The sequence below is a fragment of the Pangasianodon hypophthalmus genome, chromosome 2 (assembly GCF_027358585.1).
Source record: "Pangasianodon hypophthalmus isolate fPanHyp1 chromosome 2, fPanHyp1.pri, whole genome shotgun sequence".
Taxonomy (NCBI): domain Eukaryota; kingdom Metazoa; phylum Chordata; class Actinopteri; order Siluriformes; family Pangasiidae; genus Pangasianodon; species Pangasianodon hypophthalmus.
In genome coordinates, this window is record NC_069711.1 from 17,491,035 (window position 1) to 17,515,574 (window position 24,540).

At 38.8% G+C, this 24,540-nt stretch overlaps 2 protein-coding genes across 3 annotated transcripts in view; both read right to left on the reverse strand.

The window, feature by feature from the left end:
* Nucleotides 1–8,561: 8,561 nt before the first annotated feature.
* si:ch73-389b16.1 (uncharacterized) lies at nucleotides 8,562–11,687 on the reverse strand. The gene is made up of 2 exons (XM_034298787.2): nucleotides 10,709–11,687; nucleotides 8,562–10,432 (listed from the first exon to the last, which is right to left on the reverse strand). The coding sequence occupies exons 1-2, from the start codon at nucleotides 10,887–10,889 to the stop codon at nucleotides 10,209–10,211; spliced, it is 405 nt and encodes a 134-aa protein (XP_034154678.1). The 5' UTR covers nucleotides 10,890–11,687; the 3' UTR covers nucleotides 8,562–10,208.
* Nucleotides 11,688–15,221: 3,534 nt separating this feature from the next.
* Nucleotides 15,222–24,540, reverse strand: part of btbd8 (BTB domain containing 8) — a 30,943-nt gene continuing 21,624 nt past the window's right edge. For both annotated transcript variants that reach the window (XM_026917601.3, XM_026917595.3), the window contains exons 15-19: nucleotides 23,088–23,640; nucleotides 21,665–21,752; nucleotides 20,544–20,668; nucleotides 18,433–20,301; nucleotides 15,222–16,153 (exon numbers count right to left, since the gene is read on the reverse strand). In XM_026917601.3, coding sequence (XP_026773402.3) covers nucleotides 15,612–16,153; nucleotides 18,433–20,301; nucleotides 20,544–20,668; nucleotides 21,665–21,752; nucleotides 23,088–23,640 — 3,177 coding nt within the window. In that variant the 3' untranslated portion in view covers nucleotides 15,222–15,611. The remainder of the gene's footprint in view (nucleotides 16,154–18,432; nucleotides 20,302–20,543; nucleotides 20,669–21,664; nucleotides 21,753–23,087; nucleotides 23,641–24,540) is intronic.

Below are 24,540 nucleotides of genomic sequence, written 5' to 3' on the forward strand. Positions count from 1 at the left end.
GAACTCGCTTTGTGCACAGGGGCATTGTCATGCTGGAACAGCTTTGTGCCTCTTGGTTCCAGAGAAGGAAAATCTTAATGCTTTTTAAGATTAAAAATTATCACACTAACTTTTGTGAGTTTTATTAACAGTGCTTGTTATTATCTTCTGCTTCAGCATTTGAGTAAATAAAATCTTTATTGTACTTTACACAAATGTTTACTGTAGTTTTCATTTCAGTTCATTATAATAACCCTGCTACAAAAGCCTATGTAATAAGCTATAATAAATAATATTTTAAAACTTTTTTTATTATTATTTATTTATTTTCACATGTTAATTTTTCACATTTGGTTATATTTATCATATGTTGTTCAAATTATGTCACATGAGTTCACATCCAATTTTAGGACATCACTTTGAAATGCACTTTGACATGTGTTTCACATGTAATTGAACTTCAATGTGAAATATTACAGCAATTTGCTACAAGGTACACCTACTTACCTAGCAAATCTTCCATTTTATCAAATAAACAATACCAGCAGATGCTAGGTTCTCTTTATTCTTCTGTTCCTTTTCTTTTAATTCACCTTCGTCCATTGTTTCATATTTTTTAAGGTCTGCTTTGCTCTTTGTTCCCAAATCCTCCACAAAGTCTGGCTTCAACCACGGAACAGGGAAGACATTTCCATGCAGCTGGTCCAAAACTGCAGGACTAGTCAGCTTTTGTTTTAATATCCGACCAATATACAGCCATAAACCCCTTTCACTTTAATATTAAGCCCAACTCCAAATGCAGAACATGGTCTGTTTATCCCAGTCTGTTATTAGATATTGGATATCTTCTTATCTAAGATATCTTCCAAAGCGAGGGAATTGAAATCTTCAGTTTCAACCTTTGTGATAGATCACAGTTCCCATGTGTAATGTGTATTAGATATACAAGTAAGAATCACAGAGTGAGTCAGGCTCACAGAGAGGTTACTCTAAATTATTGCCCCGTCTAGTTCGGTTCAGCTCCATCAGAACCTCTCACCAGACCAGAGACCAAACAGAGTGAAGGAATTGTAGACATTTTTTCAGTTACTGCCCATCAGACCACCAAACAGCAGTGACACTGACATGGTCACAGGACAGCATCGTGTGTGTGTGTGTTTATTGGTGGAAGTGTATCTGGTGACCAGTGTTGTTGGAGCCTACTGCTACACCTTATACACTCAAACAAGCATCTCACACACTACAATGTATTGTGCTGTCCACTGCCCAAATAATATCTGGTCAGGGGTTGTCCTATGCTGAAGTGTTTCCACTGATAGTTCGGGTAAACAGATCAACAGATTGTACACAAACAGTAATTGTATGAAGCGTACCTATATATTGTGTGTATCTTATAAACTGACAACATAGTCTTTACTGGTAAAAAATAAAAAAAAAAGTGTAGAGAGTACTGGCAAATACCATACAAGAAGGAAAAGGAATTTACTCTGACTCATAAGGGAAGGACATTTACTTTTTTAGGAAGCGACCACTAAATGCAGAAGTATATTTTCAAACAAATACAAATGCTCTATTGTTTCCAATATTCAATGATCATAAAAGGGAACAAATGTTTCCTTTTAAATAAAAAAAATGAAAGCACTATCTGAGCTGAGCCAAAAACCCACCAAAAGAAAAAATTAGGCATGTTGATGTGCTTGGACTGTAGAATTGGTGGCTTGGGCGATTGAGCACTTTGTGGTCTACATGTGGCAACTTGGCGGAGATATGCTCAGTCTGTGTGTGATTGTGCAATGTGTGCAATCAGTAGCACAAGGAGAGGTTTAGAGCCTAAACCCCTCACAGCAAGCTCAGCAATTTCAGCTATTGTCTCCTGTTTTAGTTACACACACATGCACACACCATGCCCTTACCGATAGTTCTACTGCAAACTCATCTGAAGGCATGATTTGATTGCAGCTGTTCACTGGCAGAAGAAAAGGTATTGTTCAGGATTTAGTCATCAAAGTATAAACAATATGAATGTACAACATACAGTACAACTTCCAGTTATGCACCTTAAAAATGCTCCTCTAACTAAAGGTCCCTCAGTGACGGTTTGTAAAATCCCAGGGCCCGTATTCACAAAGCTTCAGAAATCTCTCAGAGAGCTCCTATCTTAGCCTAAAAAGTCCTAGCTGGGAGTCCTAGACTAAAAGTGATTTAGGAAACTTCTCAGAGCAACTCTGAGTAAGGAAAGTATAAAAACCTTTATCTTAGTGAGGAGGTGTGGTTGACCCCATTGCTAGGGATGACGCAGACCTCTGTAAAGGTCTTAAGATGCGCTCTTTGTGAAAATAGAATATATGATAATAGAATGGACAGTGAAATCATAAAATGTTTGTATTAAGAAATTTTATAATCATGAATACAGGCTACTTTATGCAAAGTTTCTCTTATAGGCTAAATATCTTCAAGTTAATTAAAACAGCCAAATGTTGAAAATGTGTCTACTTTTGAAGCAACAATTTCCACGCAGTAGTTACTATATTTAAGTTCTTACATTTATTTACTATACTGATTTTATTACTTGTAATCCATTTCAGATTGATGGGAGCAAAATGGCTCACCTTTTACCAATTTACATGATTGCAGGACAGTCTATTTAAGTTGCACTTTTGGATGGTATGTAGCCAACAATCCAAGAGAGATGGAAGGAAGTAAAAGAACAAGAAAACCAAATTGGACAAGTCATCACTACTGCACTGTTGCATTTTTCCAGTTGCCAAATACCTCAGTGCTGTAATCACTTTCATGTCTGGCGTTATGGCATTACTATGTTGGGTGGGAGATGTGAGCGCATCTCTAATAAGTTCGACCACAAACATTATCCCATCACGATCCAATCTGTAGCATTTAATTAATTCACGATCGTTCAGTGTTTGGAGAATATTTCTTCTTTCCGCCATTTTGTCCTCTGCTATAGAAACTCTTAGGCCTCTTAAAAGTCCTCCTCTCTACTCTTAACAATTTTTACCTTAGGAGCTGTTTTTAGGGCTAAGATGTTTCGTGAATCATTTTTATCTTTACTAAGATTTAGTCCTAAATTTAAGGGGAAATTCTAAGAAAACTTCATAATTCTAAGAATTTTCACTAGGAGCAACTTTTAGGCTTAGGAAGCTTTGTGAATATGGGCCCCAGTCATTAAGTTTTGGGGTTGTTTTTTTTTTTTGAGAGTGTTATAAGGGACAGTATGTGAACCTGCAGAGACATCCAGTGCACAAAGTGAATGAACACATTCATGAGAAACATACTGATTAATCCAACCCAGTTGTATGCACAATCAGACAAATCCTACGCATATGAATTTAGTCAGACATGAACAGACAGTGATGGAAAAGCTAAATGAAATCTAAATAAATATGCCAATGATTATAACCAAATCAGTTTAGTAAATAGCTGAGTAAGGTAGTGCAACAGTCAAAACATTTAGTTACATGATTACAGACAGAAGTGATTTCAGGAGATTAAACAAACCTCTGCATAAACATTGTGCCTCCACATTTCCCGCTGGGGCAGTGGAAATTTCCTCTGGCTTTAGACAGCACCATTCCAGCTGCTCACATTCAGAACTTAGTCCACAAGAATTCACACTTACACAACCCCACACAAATGGCTTAACATTGTATGTTTTGCTGTTCTACCACCTGCAGACAATGAGAAACTTTTCCTTCCAATAAAAACGACATATTATTCAGTCTGTAAAGGTGAATGAGTTTCATAAGAAGGCAACCTTTAAATAGCTGTGTACCTGTGAAATCTGTGGAATCTGGAGAGAATTCTGAAACCCCTTTAGGGCAGAACAGATCCCAGATGCTTCTACCTCCCTTTTTTCTAAATTTGTACTTCAGTGTCACATTAATACTAGCAGCCATCACAGCACCACGGATGCCACGTCTCACTCGAGAGGAACTGTACCACAGATCTCTCTGTTTTATTCTGTTCTGTTCTAACAAACTAATGAATAAATCTTCATTCAGTTTTCCATTCTCACTTTTATATACTAAAATGGAAACATGATGTAAAACCCTGCATTTGCCCAGAAACTTTTTTTTAGTTGCAATAATCTGAAAACCAGGTCCCACCACAAACAGACATGGAATAGGAAAAAAAACCTCACCAAAATGTCTGGCAGTTTCTGTGGACCATGTTTCAATTAGACATATGACAGATATGATTAGCACAAGAGTTAGATTTTTAAAAAAGAATGCACTTACATATTTAGACATTTCTAATTTAATGAAATCATTGTCAGACTAAAAGCCATAGTACAAGGGAAGTCCATGGTCCAATGTGCTGCCCAGTCCTATTTGACTAGGCTAAGAAGTGGTAGCTAACATAGTCTAATAAAGTTGTTGGCCAGTGTTTCAACTTTACTTTCTCCCAATATGTTAACTACAAGGTGACGTGTTTTGCTAGCAGGAGAAAGGCTTTGAGCTGGACTTTATTTTGCTCAGTCTCATCACTGTTTTCACATATTTGTATATTCCTCATTCTGAAAAGATTGTTTTGTCATCTGTACATGCTGTTTAATCCATCTAGTAAAAATTGTTCTACCATCATCCAGATTGTGGTGCAGCAGCTGGTGGGATTCAGAATGAGTAGCTCATGCTATAGTTACAGCATTGAGGTGTGTCACACCATTGTGAAGTGCAATACATTTAAACATACTGTACATACCTGTACATACCTGTCAAACCTGATCTGCTGAATCTTAAGCTTATAATAATAGCGGGCTGAAACTGTGTTCGATGACAGAAAAATAGAAAGTCAGTGTTCTGGAATAACATTACATCTGTGAATTAATTCTGATCGTCATTCTGATAACAAGGCCTGCTCTTTGCAACTAAAGCCGATGTGAAACCGACATGAATGGGGCAAAACTGGGCAAGAAAGAAGTTCAGGTTTAACATCTTTATCCAGGTTTAATCAGTGCATTTCTTGTAGAAACTCATTCCAACTTTTTGGTTTGGAAAGACTACCAAAAAATATTCCCTGTCATAGTTGCAGTATGTAATTTTTTCTTACTAAAAAAAAAAACAAACCCACTATCGCACCATTTATATCAGCCATTTACCAACGTTAATCTTCATTAAGACCTCATTCACAACTCCACATATTTTAAACTCTATCTGAATACTAATTACCTCTTTTGAGTGACCAACGATTTAAAAGAGATGGTCACTCAAAAGAGGTAATTAGTATTCAGGTAGATAAGCCAGTGTTTTTTTGAATTGCTCGCCTTTCTAGATATTGTGCAATCGCACTTAGCTTCCATAGAGTTGTTATTGCACAAAGTCGTCAAAAATAGGTAGACAGTAGACAGACACTTAATGACAGTGTTGCCAGATTGAACTAGTTTAAAAATACTCTGTGACAGCTAAAATCTTGTTTTATAGCAAATAATCTAAAGTCAATCTAATACATTTTCAAATAAAAGTTAAGTGAAAGTGCATACTGTGGGTCTATGATTCATCATTTCTATTGTAAATCTATTGCAAAGATTGGAAGAGAATTAACTATTCATGGTGCAGCTGAACTACATCAGTTTAAAAACAAGTGAACACAAAAAAAAAATCCCTTTGAAAGCATGTGCACATAGTCGGACTGACATCTACTGTAATTTTATGAGAAGGAACACTAATGCAGTTTATGACTCAGTGTGTCTTGGTCATTTCCACTTAAATGCTGAAATCTAGAGCATGAAAACAAGACAAGTGTGTGCATGACTGTAGTAGAGCAACAGAGAAAGTGAAAGAGGCTGCTAGAGATAAGCATTTTTAGTGTTGTACTTAGCTTGTTATTACAGATAAATATGATGGAGTAAGTAAGTGATGAAGGTAAGATTGTGTTACAGATATAATGTTTTGTAAACACAGAAATGGCATGCTGAAGAACTTGCTTCAGTCAGTAAAATCCATATATAGCTTATTCGTAGCGTTTTCCTGCCTGCTTGAGTTGGGCAGTTTTGACATATGGCTAATCTACAGACTTAGAAATACTAAAGCAGTGGTTTTCTAGTCTTTTTTCTAGCATATTCTGGCTGATCCTCACAGTCTCCCCACATAATATGTTTATATTAATATACAGTATAATTATAATGTATAGAATGTATAATAATATACATAAGTTGTCTAACTACATGTTTTCATAAACCAACAAGTGTCAAATTTAATAAATGTTTAGTTCAGTATTAGGTTTGAAATACTGCCTGCTATTCACATTGCTTTACCATTAACAGTGACGTTTTTGTACGTTGATATTAACATTTCATTTTGCCCATCAATATTAAACTTCAAACTGAAGTTTTTGCAGCTGGGGGTGAACAGTAAAATGTTCACACATTTTATTGCTAACTTTACACTTAATTTCATTATCCCTCTGAATTATCATTTGTTTATTTAACTCATCAATGTCCATGGTTGTTTTTTTTTTCTTTTTGCATTGGAGATACAGTATAAGACCAATGTAATAAATGTTAAGGGAAAGTCATAGCTAATAGTTTAACACTATGCAAACTGCAAGTCTAAATCATTACACACTCACCTCAAGCCATACCGTGTTCAGTATCTCTACTTATTTGGTTTCTGACACAAACATAATCTTTCTCTTGTTCAATATATACATAGTTTGGTGTCAGTTTGCACAAGCCTCAGACTCAGGTCGAAAGTGTGGACCAAAATTTGAAGGCAGAATTGTATGTTGCCTTGGATTATAGTATAGTTCCAATTTGATTTGCATATACAGTATACACTCACCGTCCACTTAGGAACACCTGTACATCTGTACATTTATGCAATTATCCAATCAGCCAATCAGGTGGCAGTAGCACAATGCATAAGATCAGGCAGATACAGGTCAAGAGCTTCAGTTAAAGTTCACATTAAATAACAGAAAGGGGAAAAATATGATCTCAGTGACTCTGACCATACTATGGTTGTTGGTGCCAGTAGGGCTGGTTTGAGTATTTCAGAAACTGCTGATCCCTTAGGATATTCATGCACACTGGTTTAAATTTTATATAGAATTGTGAAAAAAAAAAAAAGTTCTGGGAGGGGAAAGAAATTGTAGATGAGAGAAGTCAAAGGAGAATGGCCAGACTGGGTCATGTAAACAGGAAGCCTACTGTAACTCAAATAACCATGATGAGCAGAAGAAACATCTCAGAATGCACAACACATGTAACCTTGAGGTGATTGGGCTGCAGAAGTTCACATCTTGTTCCACTGCTGCCAGTTAAGAACCGGAATCTGAGGAATCTGACTGTACAAATAGTATTACTGAGCCTCGAATGCAAGTGTCTGATGAGTTTGCTTTGCAGTTTGCCTGTTAGCTGCATTAACCTTAAAGAAGCAAACTTTGGACACCAAACATGCCTTGGCTGATGTATGATGAGAGAAATTGTCTAGGATTTCTTTTTAGCTAAACTGTTCCTTCAGGGTTCTGTGTCAGTGACTGTAAGGTTGTGATTTCAAATATCAGTGATGCCAGAGAGCCACCTGAGCAGAAGCCTATTAACTCCCAACTGCTTGGATTGTGCTTGGATTGGAGTCTGTTTCACTTTGGATAAAAGTTACTGGCAAAATGAACATATGGAAATGTAAATTTGATGTGTACCTCTCTTATCTGGCAATATCATTTACTCTCAGTGGTAAATGCTTGGAACCATAAAGATTAGATGACAATCTTAAAGCACTGTTTGAATACCGGTCATACTTGTTCAAATTTCTCTTTGCTCTGCAGCTGAGCTTGCACCAAGTCCTAACACATTCATAGAGGGGCAAAAACAAGCAATCCACATAAGCAAGCACAAAAAATGCAAGCTATAGAGAATATTCCCTAACCTGACATCACCTGGCTGACTTTTTTAGCACCTCCTACAGACAGATCAACCTATTCTCCATATCCACTTCATAATCCCTTTAAATTATAATTCACTTAATAATATATAATAGCAGCCAAGCTAAATCACAGACATACAGACTTTATACAAATTGGTTTTTAACTGTGAGAAATCTTTGTATGAAACTAAAATCTATTGGAATATTGTATTCAGAGACTGTTTACTTCAGTTTTTCTAATGATGTGGTACAGGCCTGTATTGTAATTCGAACAGTAGTACACTACTAACACACAGCATTAGTTGTTGTGGTCTCTTAACGTTCATGACACAAACTCAGGCTGCTCCTCCTATGTGATATATTCATACAGCTTTCAGTTTTCAGTATACTAGGGAAATATGTTTGAAATACATCATTTCAGTAAGTACCTAATGGAATAATAGCAATTCTTAGTAATAGATTTATACTTGTACTGCATGTGAAAATATATGTTCATCAAAACCTTGTGTGCTGTTTGCTGAAGATTCTCATCTGTTTCTTGCAGTGACTGATCTTGTTCAACCTCTTTTCTCATTTGCCAACTTGCCTTGTGCATTCCTTTTGGGGGAATGAAACAAAACCTCATACAATAAAAAAAAAACTCAGTGAAAGGACACCATATGACTATCACACAAGTGAGAAGCAGATGACTCAAAAGTCTTTATTTAAACACATGTAACACCGTACTTCAGAAACATTGCAGTGAAATAAAAAAAAAAAGTAAACAACCAGTCCAAATAATGTAAATGATCAGTGATTAGGAACCAGTGGTGATACAATAAGCTTATATGGAGTAGCTAGAAATGAGCCAATAATACTGTTATGATGAAAATTTCAAATAATCATGATTAGCTTTCTGTTACATTTGGGAGAAGCATCAATATTTTGGGCAAATTAAAAAGCAGCATTGCACGTGAAGAAGGCAATTCCATAATTCTGTTTAGCCAAAAAAGTGCTTTGATTTTAATACATGTTTTAAACCATAGTAAAATGTATACATTTATTAATTCATCTTTAGTAACTGCTTTACTCTGGTCAGATTGCGGCAGATCCAGATCCCTGGCACACCATGCGTGACTACATCTTGGATGGGACCCCAGTCCATCACAGGACACCATACACACACATTGACACTCATTCACACCTGCAGCAATTTAGTGCAGCCAAACCTCCTCCTGATGTTTTTGGGAGGTGGGAGGAAACCACAGAACTGTGGGGAAACTCACACATGCACAAACGAACATGCAGAATTCTGCATAAACAGTCATCTGAGCTCAGGATCAAACCAAGAGACCCTGGAGCTGTGAAGTGGAAACACTACCTTCTGCACTAGTACAATATTTTAAAAATATTGTAATCTGAGAAAAAGGTCAGACAATTGTTGTTATATTAAATATTTATATTGACACATATTGACCTTTTACAGTTCTAAGAGACTTGACATAAAAACATTGAATCAACAGAGTGGAAATAGCTCCGCAACAAGCTAAGAAGACTCTTTACACACACCCATCATGATGTTTACAGTATGGTCATTTATATTGTACTAACAATATCTATTATGTGGGTTAGGCGTCAGTGCGTCATTTTCAGTGTATGGTTCAACTGCATTGTTGCACATGTTGTTATTTGACAATAATATTAGATAAAGCTCTGTTTAATTAAAACTATTGGAGGCTGCTTTATTTTTGACTCTATAAAATTATATTTTCTGATATTATCAGCAGGTGTTATATTAATTTATAGCTGCATATATTTGGTATTGCATTGGTGATATTTTTCATATCAGCTAGTCCTTAAATATCATATAAGTTATTGAGAATACAAACAATTTTTAAAAATCACATATACTTCTCCCACACTGTCAAAAGGAAACACAGTTCTATTGGTGAATATATTGTGTCAATATAGCTTGTCATTTCTAAACAATACGGTCCAATGACATTTTCATCTAATACGTGCAGAAAACCCTTACTCTCTTCACAGCATAAGCAAGTGTCTATTGGCGAAAAAAACAGGAGCTTTTCCAAATCACAGTTGCCAAATGATATCCAACATTTCCAGTTTAAACACAATTCTACTTTTCAACACACACAATGGATAAAGTATTTCAGAACATAAGTCTTAACATACAAAAGTCATTCATGCCAAGCTGTTTTAAAGTCCTAAATGGGTGTTAAACCAGCAAAATATAAATGCTCTTGGAGACTGGGAGGTAAGATACCATCATTGTCTTATAAAATGATAGAACAGTCAGATCAATAGGATGTCAGTGTACATCATGTACAACATGGAGGTCAGGTTTGCTGGTCAGGGCCTCAGGCATTCGGCATTCAGTTTCTCCATGGCTGCTTGGCGCTCTTCTGCTTTCTGCTGTGAGCGGCGCAGGACGTCTCTGAGTGCCTGCAAGTGGTCCAGCGTGTCCACCAGCTCACCACGCACTGTCTTCATTTGACTTTCCAGCAGCTGTGTGCGGTGCAGAGAGTTACGTCGCTCTCGTTTACTGCGCTGCACCTTCTCCTCCAGCTCAGACACTAACGGAAGTGAAAAGAAAGAGAAAGAAGTGTCAGATAGAACTTGCATCACTATTGGCTCCTTTATAAGTTTTGTACTCAGCTATACTTGCTGCTTCAAATATATTTAATGTAATGTGATGCACTGAACCTGTGGGACAAGCTTTAGAATGATGCAAATAATATCACACATAGGCACACACACTTCCAGTGTTGAAATAAATATCACACTCAGTTCACAGATATTAAGCAAGTAAATGTCCATTAAACAAACACAAAGAGAACTGTGATACAGACCCATGTTGTCCCCGCAAATGTTTTTTTCTGTACCCATCTCATTCTTCTTGTCCATCATGCTTTTGGTTTCCTGCAGCATCTTCTCCATCTGAGCCAGCTGTGACGCTTTGGCTCCACTGGCCCTGCGGATCTTCAGCAGCTCCCGCTCCTTCTCACTCAGCTCACCACGAAACTTACTCATGTCCTCCTGAAGCTGGCTGCACGGCCAACACCCACACACACACACTCGTCAAGACTCAGTAAGAGTAGAAAGGATGCCGGTCAACAAATATTAGGAATAAATAAACAGTGGAGTATCATGTGGAAGCACAGCTCCAAACAGAACCTGTAACTGTTTGTGTAGAAAAGCAAAGCAACTGGCACTATACTATTCTATCACAGAGCATCACCACTTCTGATCGAAATACTTAGCTGTACCAGTACTGTTAAGTAAGTCCTCCAAATTTATAAGGTCTTTTATGACACTGCTGTTGTCCTTTTTAACCACTCCCTTTGGTGGAAAATGTCTTCTTGACAAACAAAATGTGATCTAATGGTCATGAGTTCTGCCTCCTACTAGGCCTCCAGCTAACTGACCTCATTAACTCTAGGAATTATCAGGGACACAGAACACTCATCTGACAGAGCCTTTTACTAGTCCTATAATTCTATTTCTATGCAAGTCACCACAAATGCTAATGCCAATATTCTAGTCACATTTAATAATAAAAACGTACAACTGATTAAATAAGATGTACAAACAAATATACCAGTCTATTAGAGTCTCTCCTGTAGTAACCTATAATTATCTACCACTATTGTTCCAAGTTATACAGTGGGGTGTAAAAGTCTGAGACCACTAGTGAAAATGCTTCTGTTTTCTTTACAAATGATATTATCAGCAATAACCTGAGTGAAGTAGAACCATAGAAATGAATTTCAGAGTTTCTTAGTATTTGGTATGTCCTCTGTTTGGTATGTATTCTGTTTATTTTCTCATTTTAAATAAATAAATAAATAAATAATCCCTGATTTTCAATGGATTCTCAGACTTTTGGATGCCACTGTATATTAATATATTTTCCATGTTATTGTGTGCATTCATAGAAAATATATAATGCAAAATTATTATTATTATTATTATTATTATTATTATTATTATTAATAATAATAAGAATAATAATAATAATATTACCAAAGTTATTATTATTATTATTATTACAATCCTAGGATGTTTTAGTTGTATAAACAAATTAAGACAATGAGCCAAATATCTAATGCTTAAAAGTATTTACTGTATACATATCTAGAACATTTCCAACCTTAAAATCTGCTACTGGGATAAACTCAGGATCCATCGCAACCCTGAGCAGGATGCTGATAATGATTGAATGAATGAAATCTAGGACATAAAAGGTTCATTAAATTCAAATACTAACTATTATCACTGTTCATACATGTTCTTTAAAATTAAATTCTGGGACTTTCAAGGGTTTTACAAACATGGACTACACAAAAGATTTGCCAAACTTATTGTGAACATATTAGAGAGCAATGTAAACTCATTGTCTAAAACAATACACAGGTATTTGATTTGAGACACAGCTATTGTCCCAAAACAGATAAAAAAAAAAGGTAATAATAAGTTCAGAACCCTAATAAAAATGTCCAAACAGACAGAAGGAGTGCCACCACTTTGCTCTGGTGTCTCTGTGCCCTCTTCTCAGCTTCCACAGCTCTCTGCCGTGTCTTCTTTAGCTCACTGGAAGCTAATTCCTTCTCTTTCTCAAGCTGTTTCTCCAACCACCTCACTTGCTCAGGACAGGAATGTGGTTTAAATTTAGCTGAGGATAAAAAAAAAAAAAAGCTAAACAAGATGATTCTTCAAACACAACCAAAGGTTGCCTCAAGTGTAAAACAACTGCTCCTTAGAAACGTACATTAGTTTGTCACATGAAACCCAAAAGAGGCTTCTTTAATTTGCTTAAACCCGTAAGCATACAATGAATGCTTCATTTTAACAATAAGGCTTATTATATTATTAAGTTAAAATAGAGATGTATTGAATATTAAGAACTGGCCTACTTGGGAGTCTTATCTTTAGGGTATGTCAAAGTGACACATTTTGCTGATTCAATAGAGACTTTGTATCTGTGACCACAGAGTAGACAGATATAAATATTGTATATACCATATTTTACAGACTATAATACATTACTATTTATCCATATCCATCAGGTTCTGTGACTTTACTTATTTTTTATTTCATTTATTTATTTATTTATTTGCCTTTTGTTTAATGTCTAAACTCCAGCAGTTACGGGAAAGTACACTATTGTTATCTTAGCACTACCATAATACTGAAAAGAGCCACACTAGCATTATTGCAGTCTGAGTGATCAGACAAGCAAAAGCAGCTAAGAAAGCGAAATACAAGGTCTTATCATTAAATACTGTGTGCAATGGAACTTTGCTAAGTTATAAGCAGCTGTTTTCCAGGCTCGACAGAAGGGTTGTGCCTGAAATGGTGCCCTACTCACTTCTCACTACAAACATCATATTGCATTATGGGTTATCATTAAACCTACTGTGTTATATTGTGGGATTTTGTGATAATATTACATATTCTTCACTGTGCTGTTGGAAATGTCTAAAAAAGTCCTAAAGCAGTCCACTACATAGTGAATGGGATGTCATTTCAGACACGCTGCAGATAAGGACTGTGCAAAGGCTTAGCTCAGGAAACATTACAGCACTGAACTACAGCAAAAACTAAGCTATAGTGTTGTTTTAGAGGCATTAGAAACATTAATGAAAAGAAAAATCCTGCTACAGTAATATAAAAATATGGTAAATGAACATGTGAAGTGAAGATTATTGAAGTTTAGGGTTCAGTTCTGAGATTGGGGTACTGTCTGTGTGGAGTTTCACTTGTTCTCACTGTCTGCATGAGCTGCTGGAAAACATGCCAGCAGGTAGACATGTTACTCTAAATTTCTAGGTGTGAATGAGCCTGTCACATCCATCTGGGACATTCCACTGAAACACCAACAGAGGGCAGCCTCCCCCAAATTCTAAGGATACTTCATCTATTGTCATGCTCATTTCCTGTCCCCACAATATACAAAGCACAAGGACTCTCACACACCTCCTGAAGCCTTGCTGATAACTATAATTCATGTAAGTTCTGAGCTGTTGTTTTTGGCCTTGTCTTGTGTATTGACTGCAAACTGAAACTTTCTGAAGCAATGAAGCATTCCTCCCAAATGTACTGGGAGGGTCATTACTCAATTTTTTTCAACATAGTGCACATTAGTGGCATCTGGTGGTCAGCAGGATGAAGTGCCGCTCCTAGTAGATGTTGCAGCAGGGATTATGGGTTCCAGCTAACACATCTGTCCAATGCTGTGAAAACCTTTTTATATTTTTAACAATAAAGTCAACTAGTGGAATAATGCTATGTATTACTTAATAAAGAAAAAGGAAAAGGAATCCCTTTATAGGATCCTAGAATTGGTTATCTCTGTAATTTACAGTGAACCTGGTGACAATGCATATATAACCTTATTGATTTATGTTTAAGTGAGCTCTAGTCCTTCAGAGACAAGGCTTATGTGGGCTTATCTGAACTGTAAAATATGTGAGTTTGGTTGTGCTTGTCGATTTTGTTTGGAGCCCTGAAAGAGTGTGTGGGCCATGAACATTTTATTTAATAGGGACTACTCTATCATCCCTGCAAGAAGCAACTCTACAGTGCACTCGGCTGAAACAGTCAACTATCAAGAACAAGGGTGTGTCAATACCTGTTGAATCGTCAGGGAAGAAACAGTCAAACATGTTCAATATGAAATAAAAGGGCTCAGGGGCAAGCTCGGTCTCATTCCAGGAGCTTACCCGCCTTGACTGAAAGGCCAAGACAGAGAGATTGAAGAGGACATCATCTTCCTGCAGGACACAGGGAAAAGGGCCTGTAGGAAGTTTTTATGATGTGCGCAGTTTGCTGAGTCTCCTGTGTACTGTAAGCTGCTCTCTTACAGTCACTGAATGAGTAACATGCTATTACACTGCATTTACATGCACCAATTCTTATTCCACAAAAGTTGTGTTGAAGGAATTCAATAAAAATTGAGGGTCTCTAAATAAATATCTGCAGATGAATGACAAATTAAAGGAAAAGCCAGCATATATAAAAAAAAAAAAAGCCAGTCTGGCACTGAGCCATCATGAACTGCCAGAGCAGCTTCAGTGCACCTTGGCATAGATTCTAAAAGTCTGTCAAACTGCACTAGACAGGTGCAGCACAAAACAGTGCAGGTATTTTGATGACAGTAGTGGTGCGTTTAATGCATGTAGACGATGTTTAGACATGCCACAGAGAATGTAGGGAAGATGTAGGATGGAAGCATATTCACTCATTTTTGTTTGTCCAATCAGTTATTCAGGTTTTTCCTTTGTCACTCCTGTATATATTTATTAATTATACCTTGCTAATGTCAAATTTTGATCCAAGCTTATGACAAACAAGGCAAAAAAGTATAACTATATTTTTTATTACATACAACAATGGATGTAAAGCACCATACTTACTACATATACTAAATCCTTTGTCAAAGCCATTGTCTAACAATTGTTTAACAGAAAGTGCAACAGGTATGCATTTTTCGTTTTCTACAAAGATCAAAGCGACACCAAGTAAAACGGTATAACTTATACAAAAATGTCCACATGCAAATCAACATCAAGTCCATCAGTCCACTCTTTGTTAAGTACCTTAGAAGATATAACTTCATGAAATAAGTTAATGTACAGCCGAAAAAGGTTACCTGTCGTCCCTTAAAAAGAAGTAGAAACATCCACATGTCAGTGTAGAGGGAAGAAAATGCAGTACTCCAAAACTCCCTACACAAAAAGACGTTCATCCTCGTCAGTGGTGCGTCTCTAGCTCCACGATGGTCCACTCTCCCTGCGGAGAGGCAGCGTCCTCCGGAGAGAAGCTAGTCACAGTGATGCTGGTGGTAGAGTCCTCCATTGGAGAGATGAGCTCAGCCCAGCGCTTGAAACCTTGAATCTCTTTCTCATGATGAGCAAAGGCCTGCTCATTCACACAGTCTCGAGACAGGGACAGGGTCTGCTTGATCAAATACTGAGCCAGGTTCAGGTCCTCGGGGACTGGGTTTATCACACCAAGACTCGACTCCTGCTCAGATAGGAGCTGCCGAAGCAAGCTCCAGTCACGATCTGCAAACTTAGTGGTCTCATCCTCCTCTTCGTTGTCCTCCTTTTTCTTTTCCGTCCCCTCTTCGTCCTTATGAGTCTCGTCCTGCGGTTCTTCCTTGGTCCTGTTCGTGTCCAAGCTTTGCTCGAATACCTCTCCTACATCCATCTCGTAAATGGGGGACAGGACTTTAGATGGGCGCCGGTCATGTGTGCAGCTTTGATCCAATCTGTCACAACCCTCAAAGTCCCCTAAAAACAATTCACAATACTGCACAATGACCAACTGTTTTATCCATACACGGGGAGTTCAGCACAGACTTTTTCACTTGTCATGTTCTGGAGTTCGAAACATGGGTTTGACCCCTAGTGCAAACTGGTTACTAGCTTGAGCTTGCTTTATATGTATATAACCGATATTTGTACATTTAAGAGAAGTTATTACTTCCTTCTTCCCCACTGTCATTTAGTCAAGACTTCATGATTGAAATATTAGTTTGGCCAAGAATTAAATGTGCACAATTTTCCCCATACCCTGAACATAGATAATCGGCAAGAACATGTTTGGTGCACAAGTTTTGCTAACAAGCACAAAAAGCTTATAGATGCCTGTTTAGCATTCTTCATTTCTTAATCCTCACACACCTATCTCAGAAGACATTGTTTGGTTAATAAAATAAAAAAATAGACACAGAACTGTGTTATTGTCTGAATCACATAATTCTGCCTTCAAACTGTGGTTCGCACCTCCTATCTGTGTTTGAGAGTGAGTCAGTGTGACTGAGATGGCGAGTACTACTTCTGTTTTTAGCCATTTAAACTACTTTGGTTCTTTATATATATAAATAACAATTACATTATATTTCTACAGATGCTGGGAAAAAAAAAAAAAACGGATGAAGTTTGATGACACCAAACAAGTCCTGGCTGATCGACTGCATTTAGGTTACGGGGGAAACTGTCCATTTTGGCAAAACTGTCATTTTAAATGACAAGTGGTTTACAATGAACCGGATATGGAGCATGTCAGAACTTTGTGTGGTGAAGATTGACAGCTGCCATAAAGGTGATGCACAGAGAGAAGCCTACATCAAATGTGTCTCTTTTATCCACATCTACTCAAACAACAAAAGAGCCATGCTTTTGCCAGCGCCTGTATGCATAACTCAGTGACATTCAGGCATAGGAGATAATAGTGATCTGGATGCATACATAACTGAGTAGTGCATTTTTTTTATAGCAGTATAAGCGCGTACACACACACACACAGAAACATATTCCAACAGTAGAACCTGTAATTTTTTTTTTAAACACTAGATGTAACAGTTTTTTTCGTTATATTGTCAAACTGACAGTTACTGCAAATATGTGACATGCTGGCAAAAGACATAGACTGTTTTCGAGTTTATATGGTAATGGATATGTCCGTAGCAGTATTACAGAGATTGCAATTATAATATAATGTGACAAAAGAGAGACATAGCAAAAGAGAAACAGAACACACTATACAGAAAAAACTGCAATACTACAGTACACTGAAAAAGAAAAAAAAAAACACAAAACAGATCTACACTCAGGAAAATGTTCATCTACTGACTATCAACATCATGCTCTAGTGGAAATGAAATAAAGGGAAAAAGTATGAATTAAGAAACACATACACAAAACACAAAAACCAACACTGATGGGAATTCAGAGATGATGGAAAAGTTCGCATGCATAAATTCCCAGCTGGATTGATTAATAAAGGGACACAGAGTGTTACTGAGGATCAGACTTGAATATCCTCATGTTGATCCCAAATTTAAAACACAAAAATAAATAAAAAATTATGGATCACAGATTGATTCCCTTTTTCTCACTGCATTCAGACTAATGTGGCTGCTTTAGCTAGTTATGATTATAGGAAGGAAGTTACTGATTGAGGTCAACTTTGGCTGGGCCATGAGTGCATGTCATAATTTGAGAGTCAAGTCAAAGAGTGCTTGTGTTTTTCATTAACATATAACAATCAAGTTTTTTTTTAAGTGTATATGTTTCATGTATCAAATAAAAAAAATGTAAAAAAAAAAAAAAAACTGCATTCGTTACAGACAAGACTTTGTGTCAAAGTGCATTGGAACGGCTACTTTAGTTCACTCGTGATCTCATTCAGCATATTGTGTCTTTTACACACAACTGCTTTTCATCGTTTCTGTTTGTAAACTTATTAAGGACACAGTGCCTCAGTGTGCAGGTAGTTTAGCCATCAAGATGAGTGACGGATGATTACTAGATGAGATCCTGATTGTTTGGTGGAAAAAAAAAATTAAAGGAAAAGAACAGGGCCAGGAATGTTCTAGCATATGCAGCACTCTTTTGGTTTGAAACTGTTAACATGGAAGATTGACTGATTTATAGAAGAGTTCACTCCTACGGGAAAAGGGCTTAAATGAACTCTGGAACGTTGTATTGGTAAACACTGGGACTGTGGGTGAATTAACAGGCTGGTATCTTTGGAGGGGGACTGTGGCACTAATATTATACATTACCTGCTGGGGACTGGGCAGAGTGTGCAGGTGAGCTTGTAGTCACCTGAGCCTCAGGTATGTCTAGCCATAATTCTGCTCTCTTGCTCTCTGCATGCTTAGACTGCGAGCTGCCATACTGCTCGGCCAGCCGCAGGTCCAGGTGACTGGGTCTTTCCTGAGAAGGGACTTCATTTAAGTCTGTATCTAGCTGGGAAGGGCCTGACCGATTAAGCACACATGCATCCTGGACTGGAGATTCATGGACCTCTGTATGGAACACCAGGGATTTAGGGTCCGGCTTCTGGTTGTCCTTTGTTGTGCTGGTGGGCTTCTGGGAACAGGATTTAGCCTGGGTGTGTTGAGGCATATCACTCTCAAAGACATCACCATTTCCCACTTCCTCAGATCCCAGCTCCTCACACTCATCCACCGAGAGCAGTACAGAGCGGTGGAAACCGGAAGTAGGCTGGTATTCATGCTCATTCTCTTGCTCAGCGGCATCTTCAAACGCCGGGTTGACAATGCCCTGGTATTGTGGCGATGGTTCTGCGTGAGGAGGCGCAATGCCACCAGGCAAAACTTCCACTTCGGACCTTTCTTCTTCAGAATCTTCTTCCTCCTCCTCCTCTTCTTCTTCCTCAGAAGAGAAGAGCTGGTGTTCTGGCACACTCTTCACATTTGTTAAGGTGTCATCCATCTTGCCCTGCTCCTCCTTCACAGGTACCTCATCACATCTTATCCAGGATTGTGGCCTCCGATGCCCTGCCTCTTCCTCACTTGTAGTCTCTGCTTCACGGCCCCTGAGCCGCACCTCTACTCGCAGCCCGGCCCCACCCTCGTATATCTTCAGCTCCTCTGGAGTGCTGGTGTCACTGCTGCTCCGGCCCAAGAAGTCAGGGCATCGCATCGTCCCGCATTTAGTTGCACCGCGCTCGTGTGAGCAGCAGTCATCATCTTGCGAGCCACCAGCGTCATAATCTTCCGAGCGTGGCTTGATGTCGTCCGAGGATGTAGTGGCGCTGGCTGTCTCCGATTCAGGACTGACTTGAGGGTGGATCCCACTCCATGAGTCCTCCAGGGGGGTGTCTGTGCTTCCCAAGCTGCATGGTGTGTCAGGGGGAAAATCTGACTCTCTGGAGTGATTCTGGGAAGTGATTCCATGTGTAACACCAGTGCTAAGATGAGGAAGAATGGTATGGCCTGGAGGAACTTTACTCCCACCAACCTCACTCTTTAGACTGTCTGTAGTGGAAGAGTTCATGTGGCTTTGTAGTGCTTCCTGTACTGTAGTGTGTTTCTTGTCAGAACTGCTGGCTTCAACAGGTGGACTGGTATTTTTCTTAGCAACAAAAGACTCTGTGGAGGCTACCATAGCAGCTTGGGGTACAGAATCCTGAACAGTGCAATGCTGCTCGGGTAGACCTGTGCCAACATCCAAATTTCCTTTAGCTGACACAGGAGCGTTGGGGCTCTCATCTTGAGTGGACCTCTCTTCCTCCCTTTTTGCCTGAGCCTTCACTTCCTTTGTAGTATCATTTAGATGCTGGGGGGCCACTGAGTGTTTTGGGTTAGATGCTGAATGCTTCTCTGCTGCAGCTGGCTTTTTGGAGGCAGCAAGTGAGGACTGTTTGGATGGCATCACAGATTTGGGAGAAGATTTCACCGCTGAAGTTTCTGGAATTTTCTTACTGGGTCCGCTTTTATTTGTAGTAGCTGGAGATGGTTTAGATGATGATACAGTGGGTTTGGCTGGTTTGGCGTTAGATTTTGAATCTGTGTTTGATTTTGTTGGTTTCCTTGTGGTTAAAAGCTTGGAACCATCTTTTTCGTCCTCTTTCCTGGGAGAGGTAGGCTTTCTGTTGGTCAGGACTGAACCAGGTCGTGCTGAAGCTGTTCACAAAAATATACATTTAAAGATTAATACAGTACAATATATTTAGTTAAAAAGGACATTATATAATGTAAACTGGGGTTCATTAGAGCAGGGTAATGAAAGGTTGACTCAAAGACGAAAGTTGTGAAACACTCCCCGTTTGAATATATATATCTAGTATAATTTAGTAATAATCTAATTTTTTAATAGCAGGATTCATTGAGTCTATATGTGCAACTGAAGCTAGGGTAGGCCTTACCGTTGTTCTCTAAAGATCCCGAAGCAGTACCCTTGCTCTTTGGCTCCGAACGAGCTGCAGCCCCCACACTCACGGCTGCTTTGCTGCTCACTGTGCTCTTGGGTTTGTTTGCTTTATTAATGGGGCTGGAAAATAAACAGAAAGAGAAACTTAATAACTAACATAAATAATACAAAATTATTGTATAAGTAAGAAAAATTATTAATAATTAATTTTTTGCAATGTTACAAGCAAATAACATGTATATACACTATATGGCCAAAAGTTTATGGACATCTGACCATCATACCCATATGAAGTGAAGTGAAGTGAAGTGACTTGTGGCCAAGTATGGTGACCCATACTCGGAATTTGTGCTCTGCATTTAACCCATCCAAGTGCACACACAGTAGTGAACACACACCCGGAGCAGTGGGCAGCCTTTTTTTGTGCTGCGACGCCCGGGGAGCAGTTGGGGGTTCGGTGTCTTGCTCAAGGGTCTCACCTCAGTCGTGGTATTGAGGGTGGGAGAGAGCGCTGGTCATTCACTCCCCCACCTACAATCCCTGCCAGACTCGAGACTCAAACCCACAACCTTCAGGTTCACCTTCGAGTTGCAAGTCCGACTCTCTGTCCATTAGGCCACGACTGTTTGAGGAAGAATATGTGGTTCGCACACAATTGTATAGAACGTCTTTGTATGCTGAAACATTACAATTGCCCTTCACTGGAACTAAGGGGCCCAAACCTGTTCCAGCATGACAATGCCCCTGTGCACAAAGCGAGGAACATGAAGACATGGTTTGCCAAAGGTGATATAGAGGAAGTTGACTGGTCTGCACAGAGCCCTGACCTCAACCCCACTGAACATTTTTGGGATGAACTGGAACACTGACTGCACCCCAGGCCTCCTCACCCAACATAAGTGCCCAACCTCACTAACGCTTTTGTGGGTGGATGGGCAAATCCCTACAGCCACGCTCCAATATACAATGGAAAGCCTGGAACATAAATCTAAATCTGGAACATGATCTTCAAAGAGCACAATGGGTGTGATGGTCAGGTGTCCACAGACTTTTGGTCATATAGTGTATTTTAAGCTAATGTAGTCCTTAAGGTTGTGTTCTGATTTGCAAGCTCACCTATTAGCCTTGTCCTTCTCTGGTTTCTGGACAGGTTTGGTCAGAGGGGATCTTGTTGTTGCCATGGCTTGGGGCTTTGGCCTGAGAGCTAGAAAAGGATAACAGCTTACAGGGTTTTGAAGAGAATGCATAAACTGTGCATGTAAGATCTTGCCAATACGTACAAGCAGGGTTTATTTATACAGAAATAATTATTGGGGTTACTATTATGTAAATATAAATTTATTGTGAAATTATATTTGCAGGTAACAGTTAAAGAAAATGTGAAATAAACTGCTGAATTGTCAGTTTCAGAGTCAGTGAGTGAGTCAGGTGGACTGAGAGATGAGGGACAGTGCTGAGAGAATGGGGGTGAGGTTACACGATCCAGTACATTCAAGATGAAACATTGGATGAGACCTAGCACATTGAAAATATGGCACTAAAAAGATTTTTCAGATCTGTGGGACATACTGATCTGTAACAGATGATGTGCTTGCCCAATAAAAATAGTATCATTATTAATTAACTGTATGAGCTATATTTGTACAGTAGATTTAGTTAGTTAGTATTAATTAGCATTATTACTAATTAACAGACACGTCAGTCATTGAAAAATCATTATTGGCTGCAAGCTGATAGCTTTACTTTTTGCTTATGGTCCCTTGTGCTACCTGTTTACATTCACTGTTTTTGCCTTGTTTTCTGGGAGGATGGGGCATGAGGAATGCTCTTTTCACTGAAGCAGACTCATATCAATCGAAAAGCAGCGAACAATATGTGGACCGAGGGATTAATTTGTCTCACTTCTGTGTGCTTGCTTTGGCCTTCATGCTTTGGGCTCAGCTTGAGCTATTGTTTGGACTGTAAAAAGTCTTAGAGCTTTACACATACAGCACAGCCCCCCTACACACACCCCCACACACCCACACCAGCCTGTTATGCAGCTTGGCATGCAGTTTGCACAGTGCTAAACTGATAGGTTTGTACATTAGCCTTGTAGCTCCAAAAACTAAAGGAGAAACTTTAGACATCAACCATGGCTTTTTGAGTCTGGTATTTCCACATTTGGGGTAAAGGGAAAATTATGAAAATGTTAAACTGTTCCTTTAATTAAAACTATTGGTTTTGTGTAATTTTTGATAAAATAGAAATTATGCTGATGTATATTATCATACATCTGAATTTTTAAAATCTTAATATCAGTATTGGTGACAAATGTTTCATATTAGTCAGGCTAAAATTCCTATTATAATGTAGCAAATCAGATATTCTAGTTATATCTTGTTTCACTGACTCTGGAATTTCTTCCTGTGCCCACAGCTTTACATGGCAGGAGACTGTAAAAGGGTCACAGTGACACTTCTACCTAAGCCTTGAATTAAAGGCAATCAAAGACGGCATGAAGAAAGTGGATTAGATATGAAGGTGATCATGGTCAAACCTTGGCTGCTGATGTTCCGGGGACTGCTAACGCTGCTCTCTGGTGAGACGCTGCCCGATGTAGAGGGTGTGGTTTGGGAACACTGGACATTCCCAGGGCTGTCAGGGGTGGAGCCCTGAGTCGAGTCTTTCCCTGATGCTGTGGTTTTGCTCGCTTTAGCCTTACTCGCTGCCCCGGTCACCCCAGTGGGGGCAGATTTGGGCCTGGTACGTGGTGCAACACTTTTTTCCTGGAGTGATTTGCCTGATGTGCCATTAGCAGTAGAGTTTTCCCGCCGGACCGTGGGGCCAACACTGCCGTTCAGCACAGCTTTAGTGGTGGAGGGTGGTTTCTTTTTAGCCGGGCTGCTGGTCTTGGCCCGGCTTGAGTCACTGGTGCCAGGTTTGGTTTTTGTGGCAGCTGTCGGGCCCAGACTATCGGACTTCATAGCACTCGTGGCTGCTACGGTGTTTTGAGCGGAGGGACGTGGGCCCCTGAGGGCCTTCAGAGGCCGAGAGGTCGGAGGACTCTCACAGGGAGAGGATGAGCCTGAAGGACATTTCCCAAGTTTCTGCTGTAGAAGACGGACAGAAAGGGGGAAACTGTGAAAATGTACTTAACTGATCCTTTAAATTAAAACAAAAAAATTTTTGATCAAATAAAAGTTAATTGATTGAGATTATCAGACATCACAAATTTGATCTTAATATCCACTTTGATGACAAACTAATACAGAAACTTTATATCACAATGCTGCTGAATTCTCATAGGGCAGATGATGATGATGATTAATTTTCACATCATATAAACAGATTTGAAAAATGTGTGTAATCATTGATACGGTGAAGGATTCTGTGAGGAGACATTTATTTAACATTTTTTGCAAGGCAAAATAATCAACTTTGCTTCACACCACCCCATAATTTATTATTTTCCTATAACAGCACTCCCCATCATGTTTTATTCTCTACATATCGCTCTCTGGAGTGTAAGAGACACACCACTGGAATTCACTTCATCACTTTTGTTTGTCTTATAGGTTTTTCTACGATAGTGCTAATTTCACATCACACATATAAACATCCCACAAAGGGCATATTACAATTACACTAATGCAAAATTATAATACAGATATCACTTTATTGTTTCAGTCACAGCACCTGCTATAGAAATGTGTATTTAGCACTACTATTTGCCACATGGATTATTACAGTTTAACATACAAGACAATATAGAATCACCAAACACAACCACACAGATGGTGACAAGTGTAACTAGCACAAGATGACAGTTTGAGTACAGGGAAAAGTAGGAATAAAGATAAATAGAGAGAGAATGAGAAATTCAATAAGTAGTAGGAAAAAACCTTCAGCCTTATAGCCTTGGTCCAATGACTTCCTGTCAACCATGACAAGGTTGCCATGGTAATGCCCTATGGAGATGCAGGGGCTTTTGCAAGGCGTCCGTGCGTCAG

What these genes read in the sequence shown, in the direction of transcription:
- si:ch73-389b16.1 (XM_034298787.2), bottom strand. Translation starts at nt 10,889, where the DNA reads ATGAGTAAGTTTCGTGGTGAGCTGAGTGAGAAGGAGCGGGAGCTGCTG. An exon ending in CATTTGCGGGGACAACATGG is followed by an intron (nt 10,433 to 10,708) that starts GTCTGTATCACA and finishes CACTTCCGTTAG; the next exon opens with TGTCTGAGCTGGAGGAGAAG.